General features: G+C 34.5%; 3 protein-coding genes across 5 annotated transcripts in view; 2 read left to right on the top strand and 1 right to left on the bottom strand.

Annotated features, from left to right (window-relative positions):
- The first annotated feature begins 7,228 nt into the window (after window positions 1–7,228).
- On the top strand, window positions 7,229–12,007 carry Rae1 (ribonucleic acid export 1). The gene is made up of 7 exons (XM_089710989.1): window positions 7,229–7,717; window positions 7,879–7,971; window positions 8,944–9,021; window positions 9,177–9,272; window positions 9,357–9,428; window positions 10,411–10,893; window positions 11,635–12,007. Exons 1-7 carry the CDS (start codon window positions 7,586–7,588, stop codon window positions 11,716–11,718), a joined length of 1,038 nt encoding a protein of 345 aa, XP_089567115.1. The 5' UTR covers window positions 7,229–7,585; the 3' UTR covers window positions 11,719–12,007.
- ND-B12 (NADH dehydrogenase [ubiquinone] 1 beta subcomplex subunit 3) lies at window positions 12,000–15,012 on the bottom strand. Of its 3 annotated transcripts, none has more exons than XM_089710992.1 (3): window positions 14,898–15,012; window positions 14,602–14,761; window positions 12,000–12,212 (listed from the first exon to the last, which is right to left on the bottom strand). In XM_089710992.1, exons 2-3 carry the CDS (start codon window positions 14,736–14,738, stop codon window positions 12,047–12,049), a joined length of 303 nt encoding a protein of 100 aa, XP_089567118.1. In that variant the 5' UTR covers window positions 14,739–14,761; window positions 14,898–15,012; the 3' UTR covers window positions 12,000–12,046. The 3 variants fall into 3 exon arrangements, with proteins under 3 accessions (XP_089567118.1, XP_089567117.1, XP_089567119.1); XM_089710991.1 differs by having other exon boundaries at window positions 14,602–14,740; XM_089710993.1 differs by having other exon boundaries at window positions 14,602–14,740; window positions 14,982–15,003.
- Window positions 15,013–15,819: 807 nt separating this feature from the next.
- LRP1 (LDL receptor protein 1) overlaps window positions 15,820–23,944 on the top strand; it is an 84,279-nt gene continuing 76,154 nt past the window's right edge. Inside the window, exon 1 of the mRNA XM_089710977.1 lies at window positions 15,820–16,195. Coding sequence (XP_089567103.1) covers window positions 16,108–16,195 — 88 coding nt within the window. The 5' untranslated portion in view covers window positions 15,820–16,107. The remainder of the gene's footprint in view (window positions 16,196–23,944) is intronic.

The raw sequence follows: 23,944 nt of genomic DNA, 5'->3' as shown, positions 1-23,944 counted from the left end.
CTCTGGCAAAACCCTCTCTTTCACTCCTGTTGGATTTCGTATTAAGAAATGTACTAAATCTTTTTTCATTGGAGCGCAATCGTGAGCGCTCCGCTTCGCGCGTTACATAATACAGTAGGTATTATACTGGTGTATGGGATGATGGAATGATGGATATATTCATTGGTATTAACAGTAGTTTGAAAGATTACGATTGATTTTAAATAGTAATAATTAATGTTAATAATTAAATTAAGGACTAATATGATTTTATTATAATTATTTATGGGAGTTCACTGCACCAGCGCTCCTTAGGGCGAGCCGCCTCTGGTGTTGAGTATCGTATTCGTAGTGTCTGTGTGTAGTGTCGGGTATTAAGTGTCGAGTTTGAAGTGTCGTGTATGAAGTGTCGAGTTTTAAGTGTCAGGTGTAATGTATCGTATTCGTTTATATAATTCTAGTGAAGTTTTGGTAATTGGCGACTTTAACTTAGGTTTCATTGATTGGGAGTTAGAAGATAACTTATTACGTCCTTGTAATTATTCCAATATTTTAGGGACATCACTGATTGACTTTATGTCTCAAAATGATCTTATTCAATTAAACAGTATTAAAAATTTTAAACAACGGACGTTAGACTTAGTTTTTGGACGTTTTTGTAACATTAACGTTTCAAAGGTTACTGTTCCCTTATCAAAACTAGATCCCACCACGCAATCTGTATAAAAATAGCTTCGATTACATGTAATTATTTGAGACACAAACCGCTTGAAATTCACAACTTTTTTAAAGCCGATTTCAGTGTTATCAACTCTGAACTGTCTAAAATTGAATGGGAACAGGAACTTTTGCCTTGTGATGATGTCAATATCATGGTTTCTAAATTTTATAAAATTATCTATGAAACTATTGATGCTCATGTACCCAAACGGATTATTAAAAGTAATAAATACCCAATTTGGTATACAACTGACCTTAAGAAACTAATATCTGAGAAGGAATAAACTCGCAAGAGGCTAAAAATATATCACAATCCGAGGGACAAGCTAGAGGTAGGTATCTTAAACAAAAGGATAAGCGATCTAATTAAGATCCGTTACAAGGAATACATTTCTAGTATTGAGTCATCTATTATACAAAACCCTAAGAAATTTTGGGCGTTTATAAATAACCGAAAAGGTTGTTCATCAAATATTCCATCTGAAATGAAACTAGGCAATGTAACGTCTGATACGGGGCAGGGTATTTGCAAACTTTTCGCTTCTCATTTTGAGTCGATTTATTCCAAGAGTGACAAGAATTTTATTTCTGATACTGAGGATAAGTATCCCCAATTCTTCATCCACAATATCGCCTTGAGTCAAGACCATATAGCTAAATTACTCCAATCTCTTGATTCTAGTAAAGGTGCCGGGCCTGATGGTGTACCACCCTTGTTTATAACTAGAACATACACAAATCTGTCACTTCCTCTGAAAATTATATTTCAAAAATCTCTTGATTCTTCACTCTTTCCTAAACAATGGAAACTTGCTAATGTTATACCTATTCACAAAAAAGGAGATAAGAATGACACCAAAAATTACCGTCCTATATCTATATTGAACACGTTTTCTAAAGTATTTGAACGCTTGGTGCTTTCCACTATTATGCCATACTTCAATAATCTAATTAACGATTTTCAACAAGGTTTTTGTAAAAACCGCTCAACGGTCTCAAACTTGCTGCATTATGCTTTTTACATCTGCAATAATCTCGACAGTGGCAGTGAAGTAGATGCTGTATACACTGACTTTAGTAGTGCTTTCGATAGGGTGGATCATTTCACTCTCTTACAAAAATTAAAAAATTATGGATTCCACGGGCGTCTTTTGGATTGTTTTCGTTCTTATCTTCACAATAGAATACAAAAAGTTACCGTGGGGGGTTATACGTCCCATGAATTTGTTGCAACTTCTGGTGTCCCTCAGGGCTCGCATCTAGGCCCGGCCCTTTTCTTGATTTTTATAAATGATATTTCAGACTGTGTAAAATATAGTCAACTAGCTTCCGCCCACGACTTTGTACGTGCATCCCCGTTTTTCCCCGTTCCCGCAAGAATTTCGGGAAATCCTTTCTTAGCGGATGCCTACGTCCTAACATCTACCTGCATGCCAAATTTCAGCCCTATACGTCCAGTGGTTTGGGCTGTGCGTTGATAGATCACTATATCAGTCACCTTTGAGTTTTATATATATGATGGTGGCAGATGATTTAAAATTGTATAGGACGGTAAATAGTTTAGCAGATGCATTTTTACTTCAACAAGACATAAATGCTGTTCATAGTTAAATGGTGTATTGATAATAGGATGGAAATCAATGTTGACAAGTGTTTACATATTAAATTCTCTAGAAAAATTAAAAAATTGAATTCAGATTATAACATTAACATGGAACCTATCAAGGAAGTATCTGTTGCTCGCGATTTGGGTGTATACTTTGACTCTAAACTTACTTTCTCGCATCACTTTGAGGATATTATTTCAAAAGCATGGCGTATGTTGGGTTTTATTAAAAGGAATACTAAGGATTTTCACAGAACTGCGCCTTTGGTTATTTTATTCAATTCTCTCGTCCGCAGTGTGCTAGAATATGCTAGTGCAATATGGAACCCTCACTATCAACGACACATTGCACGAATAGAAAAAGTACAAAAGGCATTCACAAAATTTTTAGCTTTTAAGGATGCTCACATCAACTATAGGGCCCCATACAATGATAGGTTAGCCGTTAGAGCATTTCAAACTTATTTCTTTGGAAAATCGTCGTCACCTTTTGGATCTTAAGTTATACTTTGCATAAAATCGTAAATGGCAATCTAAACACCAATCTTTTAACTTATATTAATTTAACTGTTCCCCGTTCAATTCCACGTTATGCGATAGTTAATACTTTTTCTGCCTCTTCGTCTCGTACAAACTTAAAGAAGTATAGCCCCACAGAGCAAGTAATATGTATAGCCCCATGAACAGACTAAGGGCGTATTCAGAAAGAAAGCTTGAAACTTATAAGCGCTTATCGGCGCTTGTCATGTTCATATATTTTCCTGCGCGGCTTACCAGCACTGACAGGAAAATATAGAACATGACAAGCGCCGATAAGCGCTTATAAGTTTCAAGCTTTCTTTCTGAATACGCCCTAATAATATATATCTCTTATATATAAAATTCTCGTGTCACAATGTTAGTCTGCATACTCCTCCGAAACGGGTGGACCGATTCTCATGAAATTTTCCGTGCATATCGGGTAAGTCTGAGAATCGGCCAACATCTATTTTTCATATGTACCACGGGCGAAGCCGGGGCGGACCGCTAGTAATATATAATAATATAAGCTTTTATTTCCTTACTTTTACAAAAATTTACACTTTAACTTAATACTAAATACTTTATATAATAAAATCTTAAAACTAATATAATTATGTGTATTGTTAGTGACATTTTTAGTTATTCTATGTTAGTATTTATCTTATTATTCTATATTGTAAGGACCGCTTTGTGCGGTGAAAGCCTCCTCCAAAATTTTCCATTTCTGCCTATCATTAGCCAGTTTTACCCAGTGGTTCCCCGCTACACCAACAATGTCGTCTTGCCACCTTTTATAGGGTCTGCCTCTTTTTCGGCTCCTGTCCGCTAAAAACCAGTTTGTAATGATCGTTGACCATCTTTCATCTTTTTGCCTTTGGTTGTGTCCTGCCCATCTCCATTTTAATCGAAGAACATGATTACCGACGTCATTCGCTTTTGTTACTTTCCTTATTGATGTATTTTTTATATGGTCTTTTAATCGAATATTCATGTAGCTTCTTTCAATTCCTCGTTGGCAGACTCTTAATTGGTTAAGAGATTTTTTGGTCAGTGGCCAGGTTTGGCATGCGTAAGTAAGACACGGTAACAAGCAGCTGTTCATGGCCTTCGTCTTCAAGCGTACTGGTATTGGTCCTTTAAATATGTCTTTCATAGACCAGTACTTGTTCCATGTCATAGTTATTCTTCTAGATATCTCCCTCTCTGTGCAGGACTTAAATGAGATAAGGTGACCCAGATATATGTACTCATCTGTATATTTCAGTTCTTTTGTGTCTACATATAAAGGTATTTTTTGTCTGTTTGTCATAATTTGTGTCTTGTCATAGTTGATTTCTAATCCTGCATTTTTGCTATGTTCACTGAGGGTGGTTAACATTGAATGAAGCTGAATCGGGCATTCTGATAGTAACACTATATCATCTGCGAACCGTAAATGGGACAAGTATTTTCCATTTATTCTTATGCCTTTGTCTGCCCAATCAAGTTTCCTAAAGATGTTTTCAAGTACCGCAATGAATAATTTTGGTGAGAGTGGGTCTCCTTGTTTAACACCACGTTCTATTGGAAAGGGTGAACCATTTGTGTCCAACTTTATCCTTGCATAGTTTTCTCTATATATTTCTTTTAAAAGATTGATGTAGCCAGCCTCTAAACCCTGTGCTTGAAGAGCTTCCCACATAGAGTCATGAAATATTGAGTCAAAGGCTTTTGAGTAGTCTATGAATAATATGTATAGGGGTCTGTTATATTCCACGCATTTCTCAATAACTATTTTTAATGTAAATATATGATCTACTGTAGAGAATTTTGACATAAATCCAGCCTGCTCTACCGGTTGGCTCTCATCTATTATATGGCTTATTCGTCGTAATAGGGTAGATGCGAAAACTTTATAGAGACATGATATTAAGCTTATAGGTCTGTAATTAGATATTAGTTTTGGACTTCCTTTTTTATATATTAAAACTATTTCAGACTCCTTCCACTGATTTGGTATTGCATTTTGTGAGAGAATCAGATTGAATAAATTTGTTAGTGTCTCCACCATCATATAAGAACCTGCTTTTATCATCTCATTGGTAATTCCATCTGCACCGGGACTCTTGTCAGATTTTAGATTTTTAATTGCTTGTTCTACTTCTTCATTCAAAAAGACAGGTATTGGATCGTTATTCAAGTAGGTAGTGTACGAATCCAACTTGGTTGGTATGGTCTTAGTTTTATATAAGTCTCTGTAGTACTGTGTGGCTAGATCTAGTATTCCCGCTCGATTAAAGACTGAGGAACCTGAAGGATGGGTAAGTTGTGACAGTAAATCTTTTTTAATTTCGAGTGATTTATATGCTTTTTTGACACCTCCTGTCTTTTCTAAAAAGGTCTCCAAGGTCTTTATTCTAAGTTCCTTATCATTGCTTTTTATTTTTCTTTTTATTGTCTTGTAAAGTTGGCTAATTCTCTTTTTTTCTATTTTTGTCTTGTTTTCTGTATTTCTAAGGTTGTGTAATTCTTTCTTCATGTTAATTATTTCGTCTGTCATTACAGTTTCAATTCTTTTTTCGCGTATTCGTGAATTTCGTTCTAGTGATTTTTTTATTTCATTTATTAAGGTGTTATAAAAGTCCTGAACACTAATATTATTAGTGATATTGAGTGTTAAAATGTTGTTTTTAAAATTTTTAAAGTTGAGCTTTGAAGAACTCGTGTTATTGAAACGAGCTCGGGTTAATTTTTTTCTTCTGCCAAGATCAAGTGTTATTCTTACGATTCGGTGATCACTCGGATGTATAAATTTACTAAGTACGTTGTAGTTTTCGATAATTCCAGGACAGTTGGTAGCTATGTAGAATACGCCCTAATGCGTGCTTTCAATAAGATTAATAGCATCTACAGACGCTCCGATTTGGTTGGTGCCAACCATCCGACCACGACCAAATCGGAAAGTGTAGAGAGCGGTCGGTCCGACATAATTATTATTAATATTGGTTTGACGTGGTCGGATGCGCCGGCGATACCGACCAAACCAACTTCCTATCCGATCCAACCAAATTGGAACGTCTGGAAGCTTTGTTCCGACCAAATCGGCTCATTCCATAGAGTAATATAGGTAATTGGCTCATTCACATTCGCAACGCCGCCGGTGTAGGACGTCAACATGAACGCCGAGGGAGTTACGGTCACCGAACGTGACATATTAATAAAATTGCTGGAACTATATAAAGACTTTCCCTGTTTGTGGGACTTAAGTAACAAAGATTACGCAAATAGAGATGCCAGAAATCAAGCGTATTTTATTATGTTAGAAGTATTAAAAAAAATTGACAGTGCGGCTACATTAAAAACCTTAAAAAATAAGTTATAAGAGCCGCATATGACTGTAATTTTCTCTATTTCTATAGTAGAATTTAGCCCATTCTCTTCGTACTATGGTCAACTGACATATTACTCTATGGTCAACTGACGGCTGGAAGGCCAACCGTCGGACAATCTGTAGCAATGTTGGAATGGTTGCCTTGTCGGTTCCGATATGGTTGGCACCAACCAAATCGGAGCGTCTGTAGATACATTAATAGCATCTACAGACGCTCCGATTTGGTTGGTGCCAACCATCCGACCACGACCAAATCGGAAAGTGTAGAGAGCGGTCGGTCCGACATAATTATTATTAATATTGGTTTGACGTGGTCGGATGCGCCAGCAATACCGACCAAACCAACTTCCTATCCGATCCAACCAAATCGGAACGTTTGGAAGCTTTGTTCCGACCAAATCGGCTCATTCCATAGAGTAATATAGGTAATTGGCTCATTCACATTCGCAACGCCGCCGGTGTAGGACGTCAACATGAACGCCGAGGGAGTTACGGTCACCGAACGTGACATATTAATAAAATTACTGGAACTATATAAAGACTTTCCCTGTTTGTGGGACTTAAATAACAAAGATTACGCAAATAGAGATGCCAGAAATCAAGCGTATTTTATTATGTTAGAAGTATTAAAAAAAATTGACAGTGCGGCTACATTAAAAACCTTAAAAAATAAGTTATAAGAGCCGCATATGACTGTAATTTTCTCTATTTCTATAGTAGAATTTAGCCCATTCTCTTCGTACTATGGTCAACTGACATATTACTCTATGGTCAACTGACAGCTGGAAGGCCAACCGTCGGACAATCTGTAGCAATGTTGGAATGGTTGCCATGTCGGTTCCAATATGGTTGGCACCAACCAAATCGGAGCGTCTGTAGATGCTTTTAGCGCAACCTGCTGGTGCGTTTCACGTTCCAATTAAGCATCAGCATAATTCGGCATTGTGCGGCACTGAGTCGCATTATGCTCTGTAATTGGAAAACAGCCAAGGTTCTGTGAATGAAAAAGTATTTTAGATACCTATCTGTGAAAAACCCTGAGGCGAGCCCTGAGGAAAAACCATTATTGTCAAAATAATTTCATTGTCAAAGTCATGTCAAAGTTGAAGTTTTGTGGTTGTGACGGTTTCGTGATTTCGTCTTTCGATACAGTGCTTGTTTGAAAGTGATTTTTTGGCGGATTATTTATGATTAGTTTTATTGAATTTAATTCAAATCTGTGAATTTATTCAAAAACTTACCATCCCGAAAACTATGTTTGCAAATTTTTTTGTAAATTAAAGTGAAATATATATTCTATAGGATACCGAAGTTCTGTTTCATGTGCCGCTACAATAACCTATGAGATTTTATATTTTACACAAGATTTCCATTGATAATATATAACCATGTTTGGTGGAAATAATCCTAACAAAGACCTGGAGGTTGCTTCGCCACCGGACGATACAGTGTCTGCATTGGAGTTCTCTCCCCCATCAGTGCCACAAACATTTCTGGCGGCCGGTAGTTGGGACTGCCAGGTATATACAATTTTTGCCCCCTCTGTGTTCACACTACAGTTTTCTTCTTTACATTACATTACATTCTAAGAATCACCACCACAATGACCTTTTCTTAATTTTCTCATTGATTGAAGAAAGTTATTTGTATTTTTGAGTATTTATATTGTGTTTCACTTTAGGTGAGATGCTGGGAGGTGGAGCAGTCAGGCAAAACTATCCCCAAGGCAGCTCAGAGCATGACCGGCCCTATATTGGATATAGCTTGGCATGATGTAAGCAATCATTTTATTTTATATAAACTGAGACTGGAAAGTCACTACAATAGAAACTTAAGATACTGGAAAATCTAGATAAATGTATGAAGAAATTTCACATGCTAAATAAGTTAATAACTAATGACTAGACATCGGATTATATGCATTTGCATATTTGCATATGCAAATGCATAAAACTCTCTAATTACGGTGTTAGTGCATATTTTAGCCTTTTTCCCCAATCGTGCATATTTCGATAAGTAGCGGGAGTTTTGATTGGTTGACTAACCTTTATTAGCCAATCAGAACGCTCAGCGAGTAAACAAACCCTATTTTGGCATGGTAAAATGGCAAAAAATTACAAAATGGGCTCCATTTTAAGTACATTTTGAGCCATTCAAAATAGGGCTAGATTACCCTTTTGGGGCTAAAAACTTAAAACACGGGTTGAATTCCAAAAAAGGGCTAGATTTAGCTCGGAAAGGTCTAAGGTGGCAACACTGGGCTCGCGGGTGACAAACATCACAAATTTGCGCTCGAAAATTTGGTAAAAATGCTTAATTGTATATTGGCACAAAAACTATACTTAATTTCAAGAAAATTTCACTGTTTTTGATTAAAATATATAAAAATAATAAAGGTTTTTTGATTTTGTATTGTGCATATTTTAGGCATATCAGTCGTTTTTAGTGCATATTTCGGCCTTTTTTAGTGCATATTTGCATGCATATTTTGGCATTTTGTTAGTGCATATAATCCGATGTCTACTAATGACATTTCCCTCACTCTGTATATCTATGTATTATAACATTTTTGTAAATCTGCGCATGAATAAATTCAAACACATAGTAATTTTATGATGTATTCTAAATAATTGGGTAGTCTAGTTTAACTTGGATCTCTACAATATCTACTTTCATTCAATAAAATATTGTTATTATTTTCCACATGATGATTAATGTAACATGTTATTATTATCAATGATTTTAGGATGGCTCTAAAATATTCATGGCATCAACAGACAAAAGTGTGAAGTGCTGGGATTTGGCGTCCAATGCTGCTGTCCAGGTATGCTTTATAATCTTAAGTTCTATGAACTTATAGTTTTCAATCTATTTTACAAAAAAATATTATCCTTATCAATTATACAAAATATGTAAAGATTAAAAACATTGTGACGCAAATATTTAATTTTAAAAGATTTGCATGGTAACTGTGTTCAGGTGGCGGCTCATGACGCGCCGGTGAAGACGTGCCACTGGATCAAGGCGCCGAGCTACACCTGCCTCATGACTGCCTCCTGGGATAAGACGCTTAAGGTATCATGCACCATCCCCATTCTGTTTCATTGATTCATATTATAATGATTTATTTTAAATATTTACGTGATTGTATTATTACAGTTTTGGGACACGCGCAGTTCAGTTCCAATCATGACAATCAATTTATCAGAGCGGTGCTATTGTGCAGATGTGGTAAGTAAAGTTAACATTGTATGTATGCAATAGTAATTTATTTATTTCCTTCTTTATAGCAATTTCAATTATCAAAACTATTTAAAATTTGCTGAATATTAGGAATTTTTACTCTCTTTCGATCTTTATTGAATTTAATGTTAAATTTCTAGCCATTCAAGTAATATTTTAAAAACTAGAACTCATTTCATATAGTACAACAAGCGTTCCCATAAAATATAATGGGTAGTATTTAAACGAGTGACTGTAAATTAAAGTTTTAGCTATCAAAAATAATTAATTGGGGTAACAGAATTACTAAGTGAGTGATTGACTGCGAGCTATGAAAAATTAATAGATCAGCAACTAACAAACATTAATTAGCGTTACATAAAATACAAAATGAGCAGCTTCATAATATTTGAGCGACCTAATATTAATTGTTTGAGTGACAAAATTACGTCTTGTATTATATTCATTATTTGGCATATGATTTATTTATACTGAGTGGCATTTTATCTTAATCGAGGTATTTCGAATAGAAAAATCACTTTGAAAAATACTATAATGGACACAGTAGGTACTATCAGTTCAATTTGTTTTTGAAAGTTTTATCAAATAACTATTTGAACAATTTATTCTAGTGTTTTTAGTCGCTCTAGATGAGCGTAATTTAGTCGCTCTAGTAGTAATCTATTCGCTCAACTAGTAATTTAGTCGCTCATATAGTAATGTAATCACACAATTAGAATTCTAATACATATATCAAATGGATTAATCACAATCCTCCTTTAGTACGCTCAATCTGTATTTTATTATCAACTAATATTCGTTGCTTGTTTAGTTTATTTGTCGATTACTCAAATTCATACCGCTCAAGTTATTAATTCAGTATCTCATAATCAGTCACTCACTTAATTTTCAGTCGCTCGTTTTATTATTCCCCAAATATAATGAAGAATGTCGTCGTCGGGGATGTAACTATTGTGTGTGATGTGGGCAGGACTACCCGATGGCGGCCGTCGGGCTGGCGGACCGCGGCATCTGCCTGTACTCGCTGGAGGGTAAGCCGGCCGAGGTGAAGCGCGTGGAGTCGCCGCTCAAGTACCAGCACCGCTGCCTCGCCATCTTCCGCGACAAGAAGAGCAAGGCGCCCGCCGGCTTCGCGCTCGGCTCGGTGGAGGGCCGCGTGGCCATCCAGTACGTGAACCCGGCCAACCCCAAGGACAACTTCACGTTCAAGTGCCACCGCTCGGCCGGCACCACGGGCGGCTACCAGGATATCTACGCGGTGAACGACATCGCCTTCCACCCCGTGCACGGCACGCTGGCCACCGTGGGCTCCGACGGCTCCTTCTCTTTCTGGGACAAGGACGCGCGTACCAAGCTCAAGTCCTTCGAGGCGCTGGAGCAGCCGCTCACCAAGTGCGCCTTTAACCACACCGGCCAGATCTTCGCCTACGCCATGGGCTACGACTGGTCCAAGGTACGCTCCCCGCATATCCTATTGTTATTAATGTGATTTGATATACTTTTATTTCAAATACAAATACAAAATGCCTACTTTGTATTAACGTTTTTTTTTTGTCCTGTAATGACGTGATGTTTTTTAAATAAAAAAATAAAAAAAACTATTTATTAGTCACAATGTATTATTTTATTTAATCTATCTTTCGTAATCAACGGAAAAAGTTTTTAGTCACATAATCGCAGGAAAAAGTTGTTTAAATAAACACAGGTAGATTACAAATAATGATTAAACAAGTCGTCCTATGGGGTTAATTTATGGACTTATACTAGTTTTTTTTAAATAAATACACAATTTTTTACCGAAAAAATGACTTCGATTCCGTCTTTTTTTTTCGTAGTCGACAATTTTTAGTAAAAATGTTAATTAACCTGATAAAATAACTCATAAGCTTTTGGAAATAATAAACAGAATCCAAATCGACCCATAAACTTCGGAGATGTGTCAAAAAATAGAAAGCAAGTCTACAAAAAATTAAAAATTGAATAACATGAAAAATATTATAGATAGACCCCCCCTTTTGAAGTTTATTTTCGATATTTCTTCATGAATATACAGAATATTACGGGCGGTCACATGCACATGAGCGACATTGTATATACAACTGATGAACTGTAGACCTATGATTTGCAATTTATTTCGATTTTATGAAGTGTAATTTATAAAATCATATTTTTACTATTCCTTATTGCTTTCCAGGGCCATGAGCATTACAACCCCGCCAAAAAGAACTTCATCTACCTGCGACCGTGCTTCGAGGACCTCAAGCCGCGCTCCACGTGAGCCAGCTTTGTGTACCGTGTGCCATGAACTGACTGAAGTGGGAACTGTGCTTGTGTTCAAATTTATCATTGAATGGCGAAGCCACCCAAAAGTATACCTATTAATTACTTTAATACTAAGTCTAATATTATTCCTTATGGTTAAGGCTAAATCTGACATTGATCGTATTGGACTAATTGTGCGTGTCAGTGAAAATGTGAATACCTTTGTCTTATTACTTTTTTGTATAACCTATAATAGTATAGGTTAATGTAAATCTTGTGGTAAAATAAAGAAATAAAGTTGCAAATTGATTTTTATTTAACTAATAAACCTGAAAGTACACAATCTAATGTTCAGCGTGGCCATGGCCATGTTGGTCTCCACCAGTGAGCTTGTCGTAGGCGAGGGTGGCAACGGTGAGGCCGATGCCGATAGGCAGACCACGGAAGAACAGTTTGCGGGCCTTGTACCAACGAGTGCCGAAGCCAGGGTGATACCTCCAAGCTTCATTCCTAGAAACCACAAAATATTGTCTTACAAAGTTGTTAACATAAAAAAATACATTTTAACAATATTGTGTTTATGTAATTGACAACAATGATAATAATTATAGTTAGGGGCCATCCATAAATTACGTCACGCGAATTTTAGAACTTTTCAACCCCTCCCCCACTCCTTGTCACACGTTGTCACATTTTTAGTACCCCGTTCCCCCTAATGTGACGTCACACATTTTTCAAACTTATGCATGTATCTAAAAATAATCAAAAGTAAACAGTTATTTTCATTTTTTTACTTATTAAATATCGAAAATTTAAAAAATCGTAAATTTTAGTGTCCCACTTGCATTACAACATGACTCTAGGAATTAAATGTTGTTGCGTAAGAGATAATCTTATAGCGACAGTGCGAAATTATTAAAAAATACATATAGGTAGGTAGATTAAAAATTTTCTGTTCAAAGTTTTTTGCTCACGTACTTACAAATTTCGTTTCGTTTTATTATGTCACGTCACAAAGTTTTTGATCCCCCCTGCCCCTTGTCACATTATGTCACATAAAGATGATACCCTCCCCCCCTATTAACGTGTGACGTAATTTATGGATGGCCCCTTATCAAAACAAATGTATATTAGAATAAACCCATTTAAAGCCTTTTCAAAGTTTGGTGGGCAAATTTGATATGGCAATAATAAGCCAACACCATAACTTTCAAGGAAAGCAAGAATGTCAGAGAAAATTAAATACAATAATACTATTAAATACAAAAAAAACAAATTGTGTAGAATTTATCCTCCCAAATGTAAAAAAGGTGAAAAGGAATATTATTTTAAACGGGGAGGCATTATACCCTGTGGAATCGACTGTTTTTCTTGGTTTGACATTAGATGAGAAGCTTCAATCGGGGGCCCATGTTACCACCACCGCTGCTAAGCTCAGCTCAGCTGCATATGCAGTTAGAAGAATAAGGCATCTCACCGATGAAGAAATGGCTAGATTGGTTTACTTTAGCTACTTTCATAGCATAATGTCCTATGGAATTCTGCTATGGGGCAGGGCTGCAGATATAGAAACTATATTTATATTGCAGAAAAGAGCCATACGCTCTATATATAATTTGCGTGCTCGAGACTCACTAAGAGATCTCTTTAAGAATACTGGTATCCTTACTGTACCGTCGCAGTATATATTTAATAATATTTTATATGTACACAATAACGCTTACTTACACACAAAAGTAGGAGATAGACATTGTTATGACACAAGAAACAGAAATAAAATTGAAATGCCATTTTTCCGGCTAGCTAAAGTTAAAAATTCATTTATGGGCCAAGGTATACGCTTTTACAATAGAATTCCTCATAATATTAATAGTCCGGGATACATCGCCCATTTTTGCAAGTGATTACTATCAAGCTAATTTTTCGTGAGTAGCTTTATTTTGATGAGATGCCCAATAATTTCATGTACAAAACTCTCGATTGTGGTAGCTACCAGAGGAAACAAGGATAAAATATTTTGATTTGATGGTTCTCAAATATTAATTACTAACTGAATGTTTTTTTTTGTTCAATCTCAAGATAATTATCTAAATTATTCGAAAAAATATTTGTCCTACAAAATCTATGGTTTGATCAAAGAGTCCCCCTTTCCAATGTGTATCGATAACGAAGTCATCATAAATGATTACTAACCAGCTGATTTTTTTATTTTCACTTATTTAATACTTACTTATATAATTCAACAGACATATTGTCCTACAAATTGCGTAATAAATATTTGAGAACCATCAAATCAAAAATTTTTATCCTTGTTACCTCTGTAAGCTACCACAATCGAGAGTTTCGTACATGAAATTATTGGGCATCTCATCAAAATAAAGCTACTCACGAAAAATTAGCTTGATAGTAATCACTTGCAAAAATGGGCGATGTATCCCGGACTATAAAGAGTTTAGTAGTTCTAAATTTAAAACTTATACATATAAAAAATGTACTTGTCCAGAGAGCCTATTACAGTATTAAGGAATTTATGGACGATAAAAACCCATGGAGGGTTGTCGCGTAAAAACCACAGGACAGTTCTTTGGCATATTATGATAATATATTATGATATTACATATGTAATTTGTAAAATTGTAAATCTGACATGATTAAAAAGAGCAACTATGGAGTTTCTTGCCGATTCTTCTCCGTAGATACTGCTTTCCGAATCGGTGGTAAATGTTAAAATATGTACTTAATGACGTTTCAAAAGTGCTTCTAGAAGAAGTCTAATTGAATAAATAAATGTTTGAGTTTGAGTTTGAATTGCCGCATTCACCGTACACTATTTCCTTTCAATATTTAATGGAAACCAAGTTTTCTAATCAGTTTTTATCTTTTCTTTATTATTTGTTACCTTATCCATGGATCCTTTAAGCCTCTTTTGGCGAGTTCTTTTTCCACTTCCTCTAGCTCTGGGATTCCCTTAATCTGGAACTGCGAGTAATGAGGAATGGTGTACGGGGGTCCGTGACCGTGATCGTGGCCACCCATATCTATAAATTTGAGAAAGTTCTCAACAAAAAGTATAAACAACAATACAGTCAAAACAGAATATCCTAACCTAATAATGTTATATAATTTCAATATTCAAATAATAGCATCAATGAAGCAAAAAAAAAATATACAAACGCACATTATGTAAGTACTTACTTAACTATTTAATATTTATAGCTAAAATACAAGTGTTCTTCTAAGTAATTATTTGATTTTTAAATATAGAAGAAAAGTACCTACTCCTCGTTCAGATTCGATTTGAACTTTGAAGTTGACATTATTCTGAGTTGTGACATTGACATTACTGACAATATTAATTGAATTGACGTAGGAATAGTCATGCCTGTAAAAAAACCGATTATTCTTTAATAAAATACCGGTTTTATTGCTTTAAAATCAATTTCATTTAAATGTTGCTTTTGGATCGATTCGGCATATCGCTTCACTTGTAAATAGCAACCTTAGCGCGTTAAATTTGAGACGTGCAACTATCAAGTATCTAATATATAATATATAATACTAGCTTTCCGTCCGCGGCTTTGTCCGCGATTTCAAAGAAAAATCCGCATAGTTCCCGTTCCCGCGGGATTTTCGGGATTAAACCTATCCTATGTGTTAATCCAAGTTACCCTCTATATTTGTGCTAAATTTAATTGTAATCGGTTCAGTAGTATTTGCGTCAAAGAGTAACAAACACACACATACACATCCATCCTCGCAAACTTTCGCATTTATAATATTAGTAGGATGTATACCACTTACTAGTAATATTAATATTAGACAAACGATTAATTAGCCAATTTCGTCTTATATTAGAAGTAATTGATTTTCATTATAATAAAAGTTTTCGACCTAACTACAATGCACAAAACTATTATATTGGGATAACAGTTTTATTTCACTTCTAAAGCTAATTTTGACTCAAAATAATACAACGCCGGTGAATAAATTAGAAATTCAATTTTAGTTTTAAGTTAGAACAAACAGGCACCCATAATCGATAAACACGAATCGACTCTCTTTATATTAAGTAGAAGGTGCATACCTAGCTTGTTATTGTGCTTTCATGTCAGGCAGCTTACCGCTTTCTTGTATCGGGCGCAGAGACGGTCTTTATTTATTAATTGTGCCGGTCATGTGTGATTAAAATGAATAATTTATTGCGAACAAAGATTGTTGTGTTAATGTGATTATATCGCACAAAAGAAAACTGTATCAAATTTAAAATAATAGATTTTAACTAAATAGGGAAAGCTTTATAGATTTACTGTGGTTTATTCAAATCTATTTCTTATTAATAGGTTTGACGAGTGCGGCACAATGTTTAAAGTGAAGCTATTACACAAGCTATTATAGGTTCGAAGATATGCAACCGTCCCTTGGGATGGCAAGCCCACTGCTTGCTGTTCTTATATTAGCGGCTTCGGCGTTCGCTTCGAGCCCAATACTACCCGGTATGCCCTATTTTAATACATAAATAAATATATTATAGACAAAAAAATAACTCCTGTCCTTCCATTCATTCGATAAAACATATCTAACAGCACAAGTATGTTACTTATATTTTTTTTACCAAAATCTCCCTACCTAATATACCTACCTATTCTAAATTATTGTATCAATTTGTTTATTTTCACTTTATCTGTATAGACCAGAACCAATCTATTTCCTTGCAGTACATCTTTACTTTGACTAACATGATAAAATTATTTAAGTATAGCACCTAAAGCTAAAAAGCTTTGTTTTTGCATGTTCTTTCAAAAATTATCCTGCATGTCTGTTAATGCTTTACCCACATCAGGTGTTGATCCAGGTGGTTCTGCATAATTGTAAACAAATGTCATTAAAATTACTTTTTGATAAATGATAATATCATTGAATAAATGGTGAGAAGATAGGTAATATGTTTTACTTCTGATACTCTTATTAATCATAATATGTATGGTTAGTTGCTATAAATATTGATATCTATTGACTGTCTATGAATAAAAAATGAAGTTAAATACCTAAATCTTGTTTCATTCGGTAAAATTATATTTTTATTAAAGTTCCTGATGATCTGTATGAAATATATAAAAAACACCAGTGTAGCACAGATAAGTGACCATATGTCAATAAAATTATGTAGTTTCTGTAAATTTAAGTAGTTATTAATAACAATGAATCTCCAATCCATTATTTTACCTAGATGTTTCACTGACTTCACACTTAATATTTTATAGAGCATAATTATTTATATTTTATAACTATCTTACACAAATAGTTGTAGGTATCATTTACTAATAGTTTACAAGGATATTATCTAGCTCTTCTGAAGACAATAATAACTACTAAATTATATTCATCTATATCAGTCCCCTATATGTTACTAGTGAAGAGAACTCAACATTGTATAAGGTAGAGCTCTGGCTGAAGTTACAGAAATAAAGTCAACAATGGTTTTAGTCTATATAATGTCTCCATTTCCTACTAAAATATAAATGATGATATTTTATGCTGTTTTTTTAAGATACTCTATACAAAAATCAGAAATGTGAATGTGTAAATGTTCATCATTAGGGAAAGAAAGTACTTTGAAAGCTCTTTTTTTAAATTATAACTGGAAAAGGTGAAATAGGTATCAGTAAGCGGTAAATATATCAATAGAATTATCGTCCCTTGCATATTATAACAGCCTTAACACTCAATGTAAGACACATTTAAGTTCCTAAAATAAGTCGAGGGCGGAAATTGAATGCAGTTTAATTAATAAATTAACGATTTAATTTTACATCAATAAAAAAGAAACCTTTTAAAGTGCCAGAAAACGCCCTCGCTTTATGTACCGATTTCGATGATCGCTGAAGGACGCATAGAGGCGAAAGAAGGCGTCTGCTCATAATTAGACAAAAACCGGGCAACACGCTTGCGGCTAGCGGGAACCTGAACCACCGCGCGACCGGTCCCGTGCGCTGCGCGCCCGACGCGACGCTCGACCTATCATCATTTTGCAAGCTTTGCAATTTTGTTTCAAAGCGGGATTGTGGATTTTATTTTATCGGAAATCTTCATCATGGAATGTTAGCTTAGCCTATGTCTGGAATTTCATTGATGAATCTATCATTCATAAGTGTAAGTAGGTATATTAAAAAAAAAATCAGACCAAAAGATAGGTAAATAAAAATGAAGAAAAAATGTAAGTAGTAATGAATGCATTTTTGCGCAATAACTTATCAATCATGTATTGGTTTTTACTTTTTATACTCGATAATAAAATAAACGATTACGTTGACAACGCACACTTTGAATAATAATTGCATGTTTCTTATTGTTGATGTTAATTATCACCAATTTAAATGCTACATTAGATAACTCGAACGAATATAACTGCAAGGTCTTATACATATATCAAATTCATACTGTCCACTCACAGGTTCTCATACGTACATTGTTATCGTCTTTTTTTCAAGTAGGTACATACGACGTTCAAAAATAACCACATTAGTACGACCTAGGAAGCCAAAAACCTGAATGCCAATGAGAGGTTGTTGGCCTCTATCTTAAGTCTAAACAATGAACTATCGTCCAATTCGGTATGATTTTCAAATTCAAAAGTAAGTAGGTAGGTATACAGGTATAATAACATCAATAGTAAAATACTGAAATCATGAAAGTACATTGAATAGTTCAGGATCCATCGCCCATTTTTGCAAGTGATTACTATCAAGCTAATTTTCCATGAGTAGCTTTATTTTGATGAGACGACCAATAATTTCCTATACGAAACTCTCGATTGTGGTAGCTAACAGAGGTAGCAAGGATACAATTTTTTGATTTGATGGTTCTCAAATATTTATTAACTGAACTGAATTTTTTTTTGTTCAATCTCAAGATAACTTAATTATCTAAATTATTCGAAAAAATATTTGTCCTACAAAATCTATGGTTTGATCAAAGAGTCCCCTCTTTCCAATGTGTATCGATACGAGGTCATCATAAATGATTACTAACCAGCAGATTTTTTTGTTTTCACTTAGTTAATATTTATATAATTCAACAGACATAATATTGTCCTACAAATTGCGTAATAAATATTTGAGAACCATCAAATCAAAAAATTTTATCCTTGTTACCTGTGTTAGCTACCGCAATCGAGAGTTCCGTACAGGAAATTATTGGTCGTCTCATCAAAATAAAGCTACTCACGGAAAATTAGCTTGATAGTAATCACTTGCAAAAATGGGCGATGGATGGATGGATGGAACTAGAAATACCTCGTCTTGTTTAACTAGTTTGATATATTTTCCGAACAAAGGAAATATAAAGAAGGCATAGGTACAAAGAAAACTTATCGGATCATCAAATGGTATTGTGAGAAATATGTACTACGTAGGTACCTAGCTCATTACTGCCTAAAATATAGCAAAAAAGTTGCGTTGTAAGAATATTCTTTATAACATACAATAATTAATGTAATGTGAGTAAAACTAGCAATAATAAACTCAAATAATTGAACCTTACTAGTCACTTATTACAAAATATGCTGTTGATATTAATTGGTATCGAAACAATAAAGATCACTCTCAGATATAATTTCAACATGCTCCCCCGGGTAGGCCCATATAGATTGACCAACATATCGTCTGGGGCTCATTAAGGATGATTATCGATTAATCTGACTCGGTTGAAAAGGAATCGTCCATCGGGATAAATCGCATTGTGAACGTACTGAAGAGCTCTCTGCAGAGTAGATTGAATCCAATTTTAAGAATAGGAACAAATAAATTGACCGCCATGGAACTTTGATTATTTTAAAATCACGTAACGAATTAGCAATCCGTACTTTATCCACAACGAAATGCCAATACTCCATTGAAAAGTTACATTTGGGGTTGCATTTTTTAGAGGACGCAATTTTATTTTTTTGATGTGTAGGGGGGGTCAGTCTGAAGCTATCACCAAGTTTGTGGGGTCGCCACCCTTGTCCCACGGCCGCCATCTTGAAAATAGCGGTTGATATGTTTTTTACGATATATCTCTTAAACTATTTATTTGATTAAAAACATTGAGTAACTGTGAGTAACATTATTTGTTACAAAATTAAATTCTCTACAACTTTGGTCCAGTAACTTTTTGTCGTAGAACTATAAATAAAAAAGTTATAAGCGAAAATGTTCAGAAATTAGAGATATTTATATTTTTCAATAAAACTTTTTTTTATAATTTTACGAAGAAATGATATCAGACCATTTTTGTAGATTGTTTTTCGAGGAACAACTTTTATATACAACATTTTGTCATTAAGTAAATAGCTAAGGTTTTACAGCGCTCCGAAGTGAGTACTATTTTTCAGTAGTAACTATACATAATATATTGGCTATTGGCTCTTTTCCCAGACTCCACAACAATGGAAGCACACTGCAGAACTATAGGATAGTAAGATAGTAACCCCTTTAAAATTCGACTCTACATTAAAGTCTCAATATTGCTTTAAATAAGTGGAAGTTTCCTCTGGCGAGTAATGTCCTTATCGAGCGGTGATAAACAGAGGCGCTGTGTAATTGTATCGTATCTAGTTTGTAGATATGACTTAAACACATCTGTAGGAGCTACTTAATAGGTCTTCCACTCTGCCCACCAGAGACTAAAGAGCAGTAACAGCCCTTTTGTGATTTTTCGTTTTATTAGTGATTCTGAAAGCGGGTTTCTTAAGCTTTCTATTGAATTAACTTACTTATTTCTAAGACTATAAGAATGGTTTTTATTTAACAGTTTTCACTTACTGCAAACGAAAAAAATTAACAATTTGGCGTGATTTCCCAACTAAAATACAGTATAAATTATACTGCAGATTAAATTTTAAGGTTTCATAACTAAAATGCAGTAAGCAATATAATTTTACAGTTCTTTAGATAGTTTTATATTTCTGGAAAAAAATTAAAAAAAAAATTAATACGCAGTAAAATTTACCGCCATACAAGCTATTTTTACTGCAAATTAAGAAAATACAATTTATTGTCACGAACTCCCAACTAAAATGCAGTAAAATCAAAGCTTGTCGCATTTTAGTTGTGAATACTTAACATTCTTTTATCATTATAAACTGACTAACACGCAGTAAAATACAGCATTACTGCAGATTAGTTTGGATAGCATAATGACACAGATATGATTATTCCTAGCTAAAGTGCAGTTAATGTTTTAAATACTGCAACTGTGAACTAGCTATTTTTCTTACTGCACTAGTAAATTGAACACTTTTTTCTTAAAAAACTAACTAAAATGCAGTATTTTTTTGACCTTACTGCATGTTAGTTGGGTTTCTTGACAAAATAACTGATCCAAACGCAGTAATAGGGCTTTTTGCTGCATTTTACTAAGTTTAAAATGGTATTTTTTACAAAAAAGGCTATGCAGTAATAGGCACCAAAAAGAATAAATGGCCATAATAAATTCAGTTATTAAGATATATTTTTTTTTATTGCTTTAACGTGTGAATCTATGCCTTTACAACCTTTCTGCATTCAAATTTTTTTGCTTATCATTCTGTTGATTTTTTAAAATCAATTCTTAACTTTAAATGCGTTTTACTCGAAATCGTGATTTTGCTGTTACTGCACTTTAGTGTATGGTGGGCAGCACTGACGAGTGGCAGACACGCGCAGTAAACATTTTTCGTAATACATATATGTTATTAACATACTGAACTACATAGCCGAATACCTCTTTGGCTGTAAAATGTAACATAACATAATATGATCGTCGATCACTCGTCTTGTAAATCTTAACTATTATCGAATTCACCATCTGAAAACATAAAAATTTCATTAACATCGATCCAACCGTTGAAGTTCAGTTACAAACACGCACAGAAGAAATATTCAAATAGTAAATAGTAAGTACTTAGGTCAAAAGTAGGTACATATAAAATTATGGCTGAAGTAAATATTTAGTCCATTGAATGAGTCTCTCCAAAGGGGGTCTAGAGTGCGTGAGTTAGTAACGTAAGATGTTTCTTCGGAAACATGTCAAGAGTCCCTAGGTAATAAACATACTAAAACCCCGGGACACTAGGAGGAGCCCCGGAGTGGGGGGAGGGGGGGAATGGGTCCATTTTTTCATTTTTCGCTTAAATCTCAAAAACGGTACATGTTAGAGAAAAATTTTCAAAGAAAAGTTGAAAGGCCATAAAATTATCTACCTAAATCATTTTTTTCTATTCGCAGCCGTTTTCGAGCTACATCCCATGAAAGGTGAAAAATTCAATTATCGTAACTACCCTTATAAAATTCAATTCCTCCTAAACGCCTCCATGGTGGAATTTGGTATTTTTATCAATGATAGACCTAATTATGAGCAATCTATCTGTACCGGTCACAAGTTGCACTTTTGAGTTTTTTGGAAGAAAAAAAATAAAAAGTTTAAGTACCGTAACTACCCTAATAAAATACAATTCCCCGTAAACGCCTCCGTGGTGGAATCTGGTATTTTTATCAATGATAGACCTAATTATGTGCAATCTATCTGTACCGGTCACAAGTTGCACTTTTGAGTTTTTTGGAAGAAAAAAAATAAAAAGTTCAAGTATCGTAACTACCCTAATAAAATTCAATTCCCCGTAAACGCCTCCGTGGTGGAATCTGGTATTTTTATCAATGATAGACCTAATTATGAGCAATCTATCTGTACCCGTCACAAGTTGCACTTTTGAGTTTTTTGGAAGAAAAAAATAAAAAGATCAAGTTCAGTAACTCAAACTACCCTAATATAATATTTTGACAATCGATTCCTACTAAAGGCTTCCATGGAGGAATGTGTTTATTTTACCAATTATAGACCTAATTATGAGCAATCTATCTGTACCGGTCACAAGTTGCACTTTTGAGTTTTTTGGGAGAAAAAAATAAAAAGATCAAGTTCAGGAACTCAAACTACCCTAATATAATATTTTGGCAATCGATTCCTCCTAAAGGCTTCCATGGAGGAATGTGTTTATTTTACCAATTATAGACCTAATTAAGAGCAATCTATCTGTACCGGTCACAAGTTGCACTTTTGAGTTTTTTGGAAGAAAAAAAATAAAAAGTTCAAGTATCGTAACTACCCTAATAAAATTCAATTCCCCGTAAACGCCTCCATGGTGGAATCTGGTATTTTTATCAATGATAGACCTAATTATGAGCAATCTATCTGTACCGGTCACAAGTTGCACCTTTGAGTTTTTTGGAAGAAAAAAATAAATAGTTTGGAAAATCCAAAAGTGCACGCCTCATAATTTTTTTTAATAATTATTTATTAATTATTATTTTTGTTTATTTAATAACAATTAAACCACATCGAATCAGACCCTGAAAAATGAAAGGGTTCTATTCCTGAGCATACTCAAGCGTAAGAGAAAAAAAAAAGACTCGATTAGTAAAGTATTTCGGTCGCTATCGTGTTAACAAGAAAATCCTCCGCACATACAGAGTACAGACACACGGACGTCCAAGACAGAACTTTTTTAAACTGTTTTTTAACTAGTTTAAATAACAAAAATGACATCAAAAATATCATGAATGTTAAAAATAGTGTTTTTCTTAATATGTGTGTGTATGTATTATATCTTACAAGTGCAATGTATGATACATAAAGACATTTTAAGTTTGAAAAATCAGATGTTTTGCGCGAAGTGACAGTAGTACCCACCTCAACGCTTCGCTTATGAGACGTGCAAAAGATGAAGTTCAGTAACTCAAACTATCCTAATATAATATTTTGACAATCGATTCCTCCTAAAGGCTTCCATGGAGGAATGTGTTTATTTTACCAATTATAGACCTAATTAAGAGCAATCTATCAGTACCGGTCACAAGTTGCACATTTGAGTTTTTTGGAAGAAAGAAATATTTTTTGATCGATTGATGAGCCAAAATCATTTTTTACTGCGTGTAACTCAGAAACGGTAGGATATAGGAAAAAATGATTTAGGTAAAACTTGTAGATAATTTTATGGCCTTTCAACTTTTCCTTGAAAGTTTTTCTCTAACATGTACCGTTTTTGAGATTTAAGCGAAAAATGAAAAAATGGACCCTTTCCCCCACTCCCCCCACTCCGGGGCTCCTCCTAGTGTCCCGGGGTTTTAGTATGTTTATAACCTAGGGACTCTTGACATGTTTCCGAAGAAACATCTTACGTTACTAACTCACGCACTCTAGAACTTTTTATTCAATGGACTAATTAT

Source organism: Colias philodice, chromosome 25, assembly GCF_061535455.1.
Source record: "Colias philodice isolate Cphi_HAF_F1 chromosome 25, ilColPhil1 Martin Lab GWU primary, whole genome shotgun sequence".
NCBI classification, from domain to species: Eukaryota; Metazoa; Arthropoda; class Insecta; order Lepidoptera; family Pieridae; genus Colias; species Colias philodice.
Note: the sequence above shows the minus strand (reverse complement) of the source record. Positions and strands in the feature narration are given on the sequence as shown.

Coding starts and splice junctions, on each gene's coding strand:
- Rae1 (XM_089710989.1), top strand. CDS start 7,586: ATGTTTGGTGGAAATAATCCTAACAAAGACCTGGAGGTTGCTTCGCCA. Junction 7,718..7,878: donor CCGGTAGTTGGGACTGCCAG/GTATATACAATT, acceptor GTTTCACTTTAG/GTGAGATGCTGGGAGGTGGA. Junction 9,429..10,410: donor GGTGCTATTGTGCAGATGTG/GTAAGTAAAGTT, acceptor TGATGTGGGCAG/GACTACCCGATGGCGGCCGT.
- ND-B12 (XM_089710992.1), bottom strand. CDS start 14,738: ATGGGTGGCCACGATCACGGTCACGGACCCCCGTACACCATTCCTCAT. Junction 12,213..14,601: donor TTAAAGGATCCATGGATAAG/GTAACAAATAAT, acceptor TGTGGTTTCTAG/GAATGAAGCTTGGAGGTATC.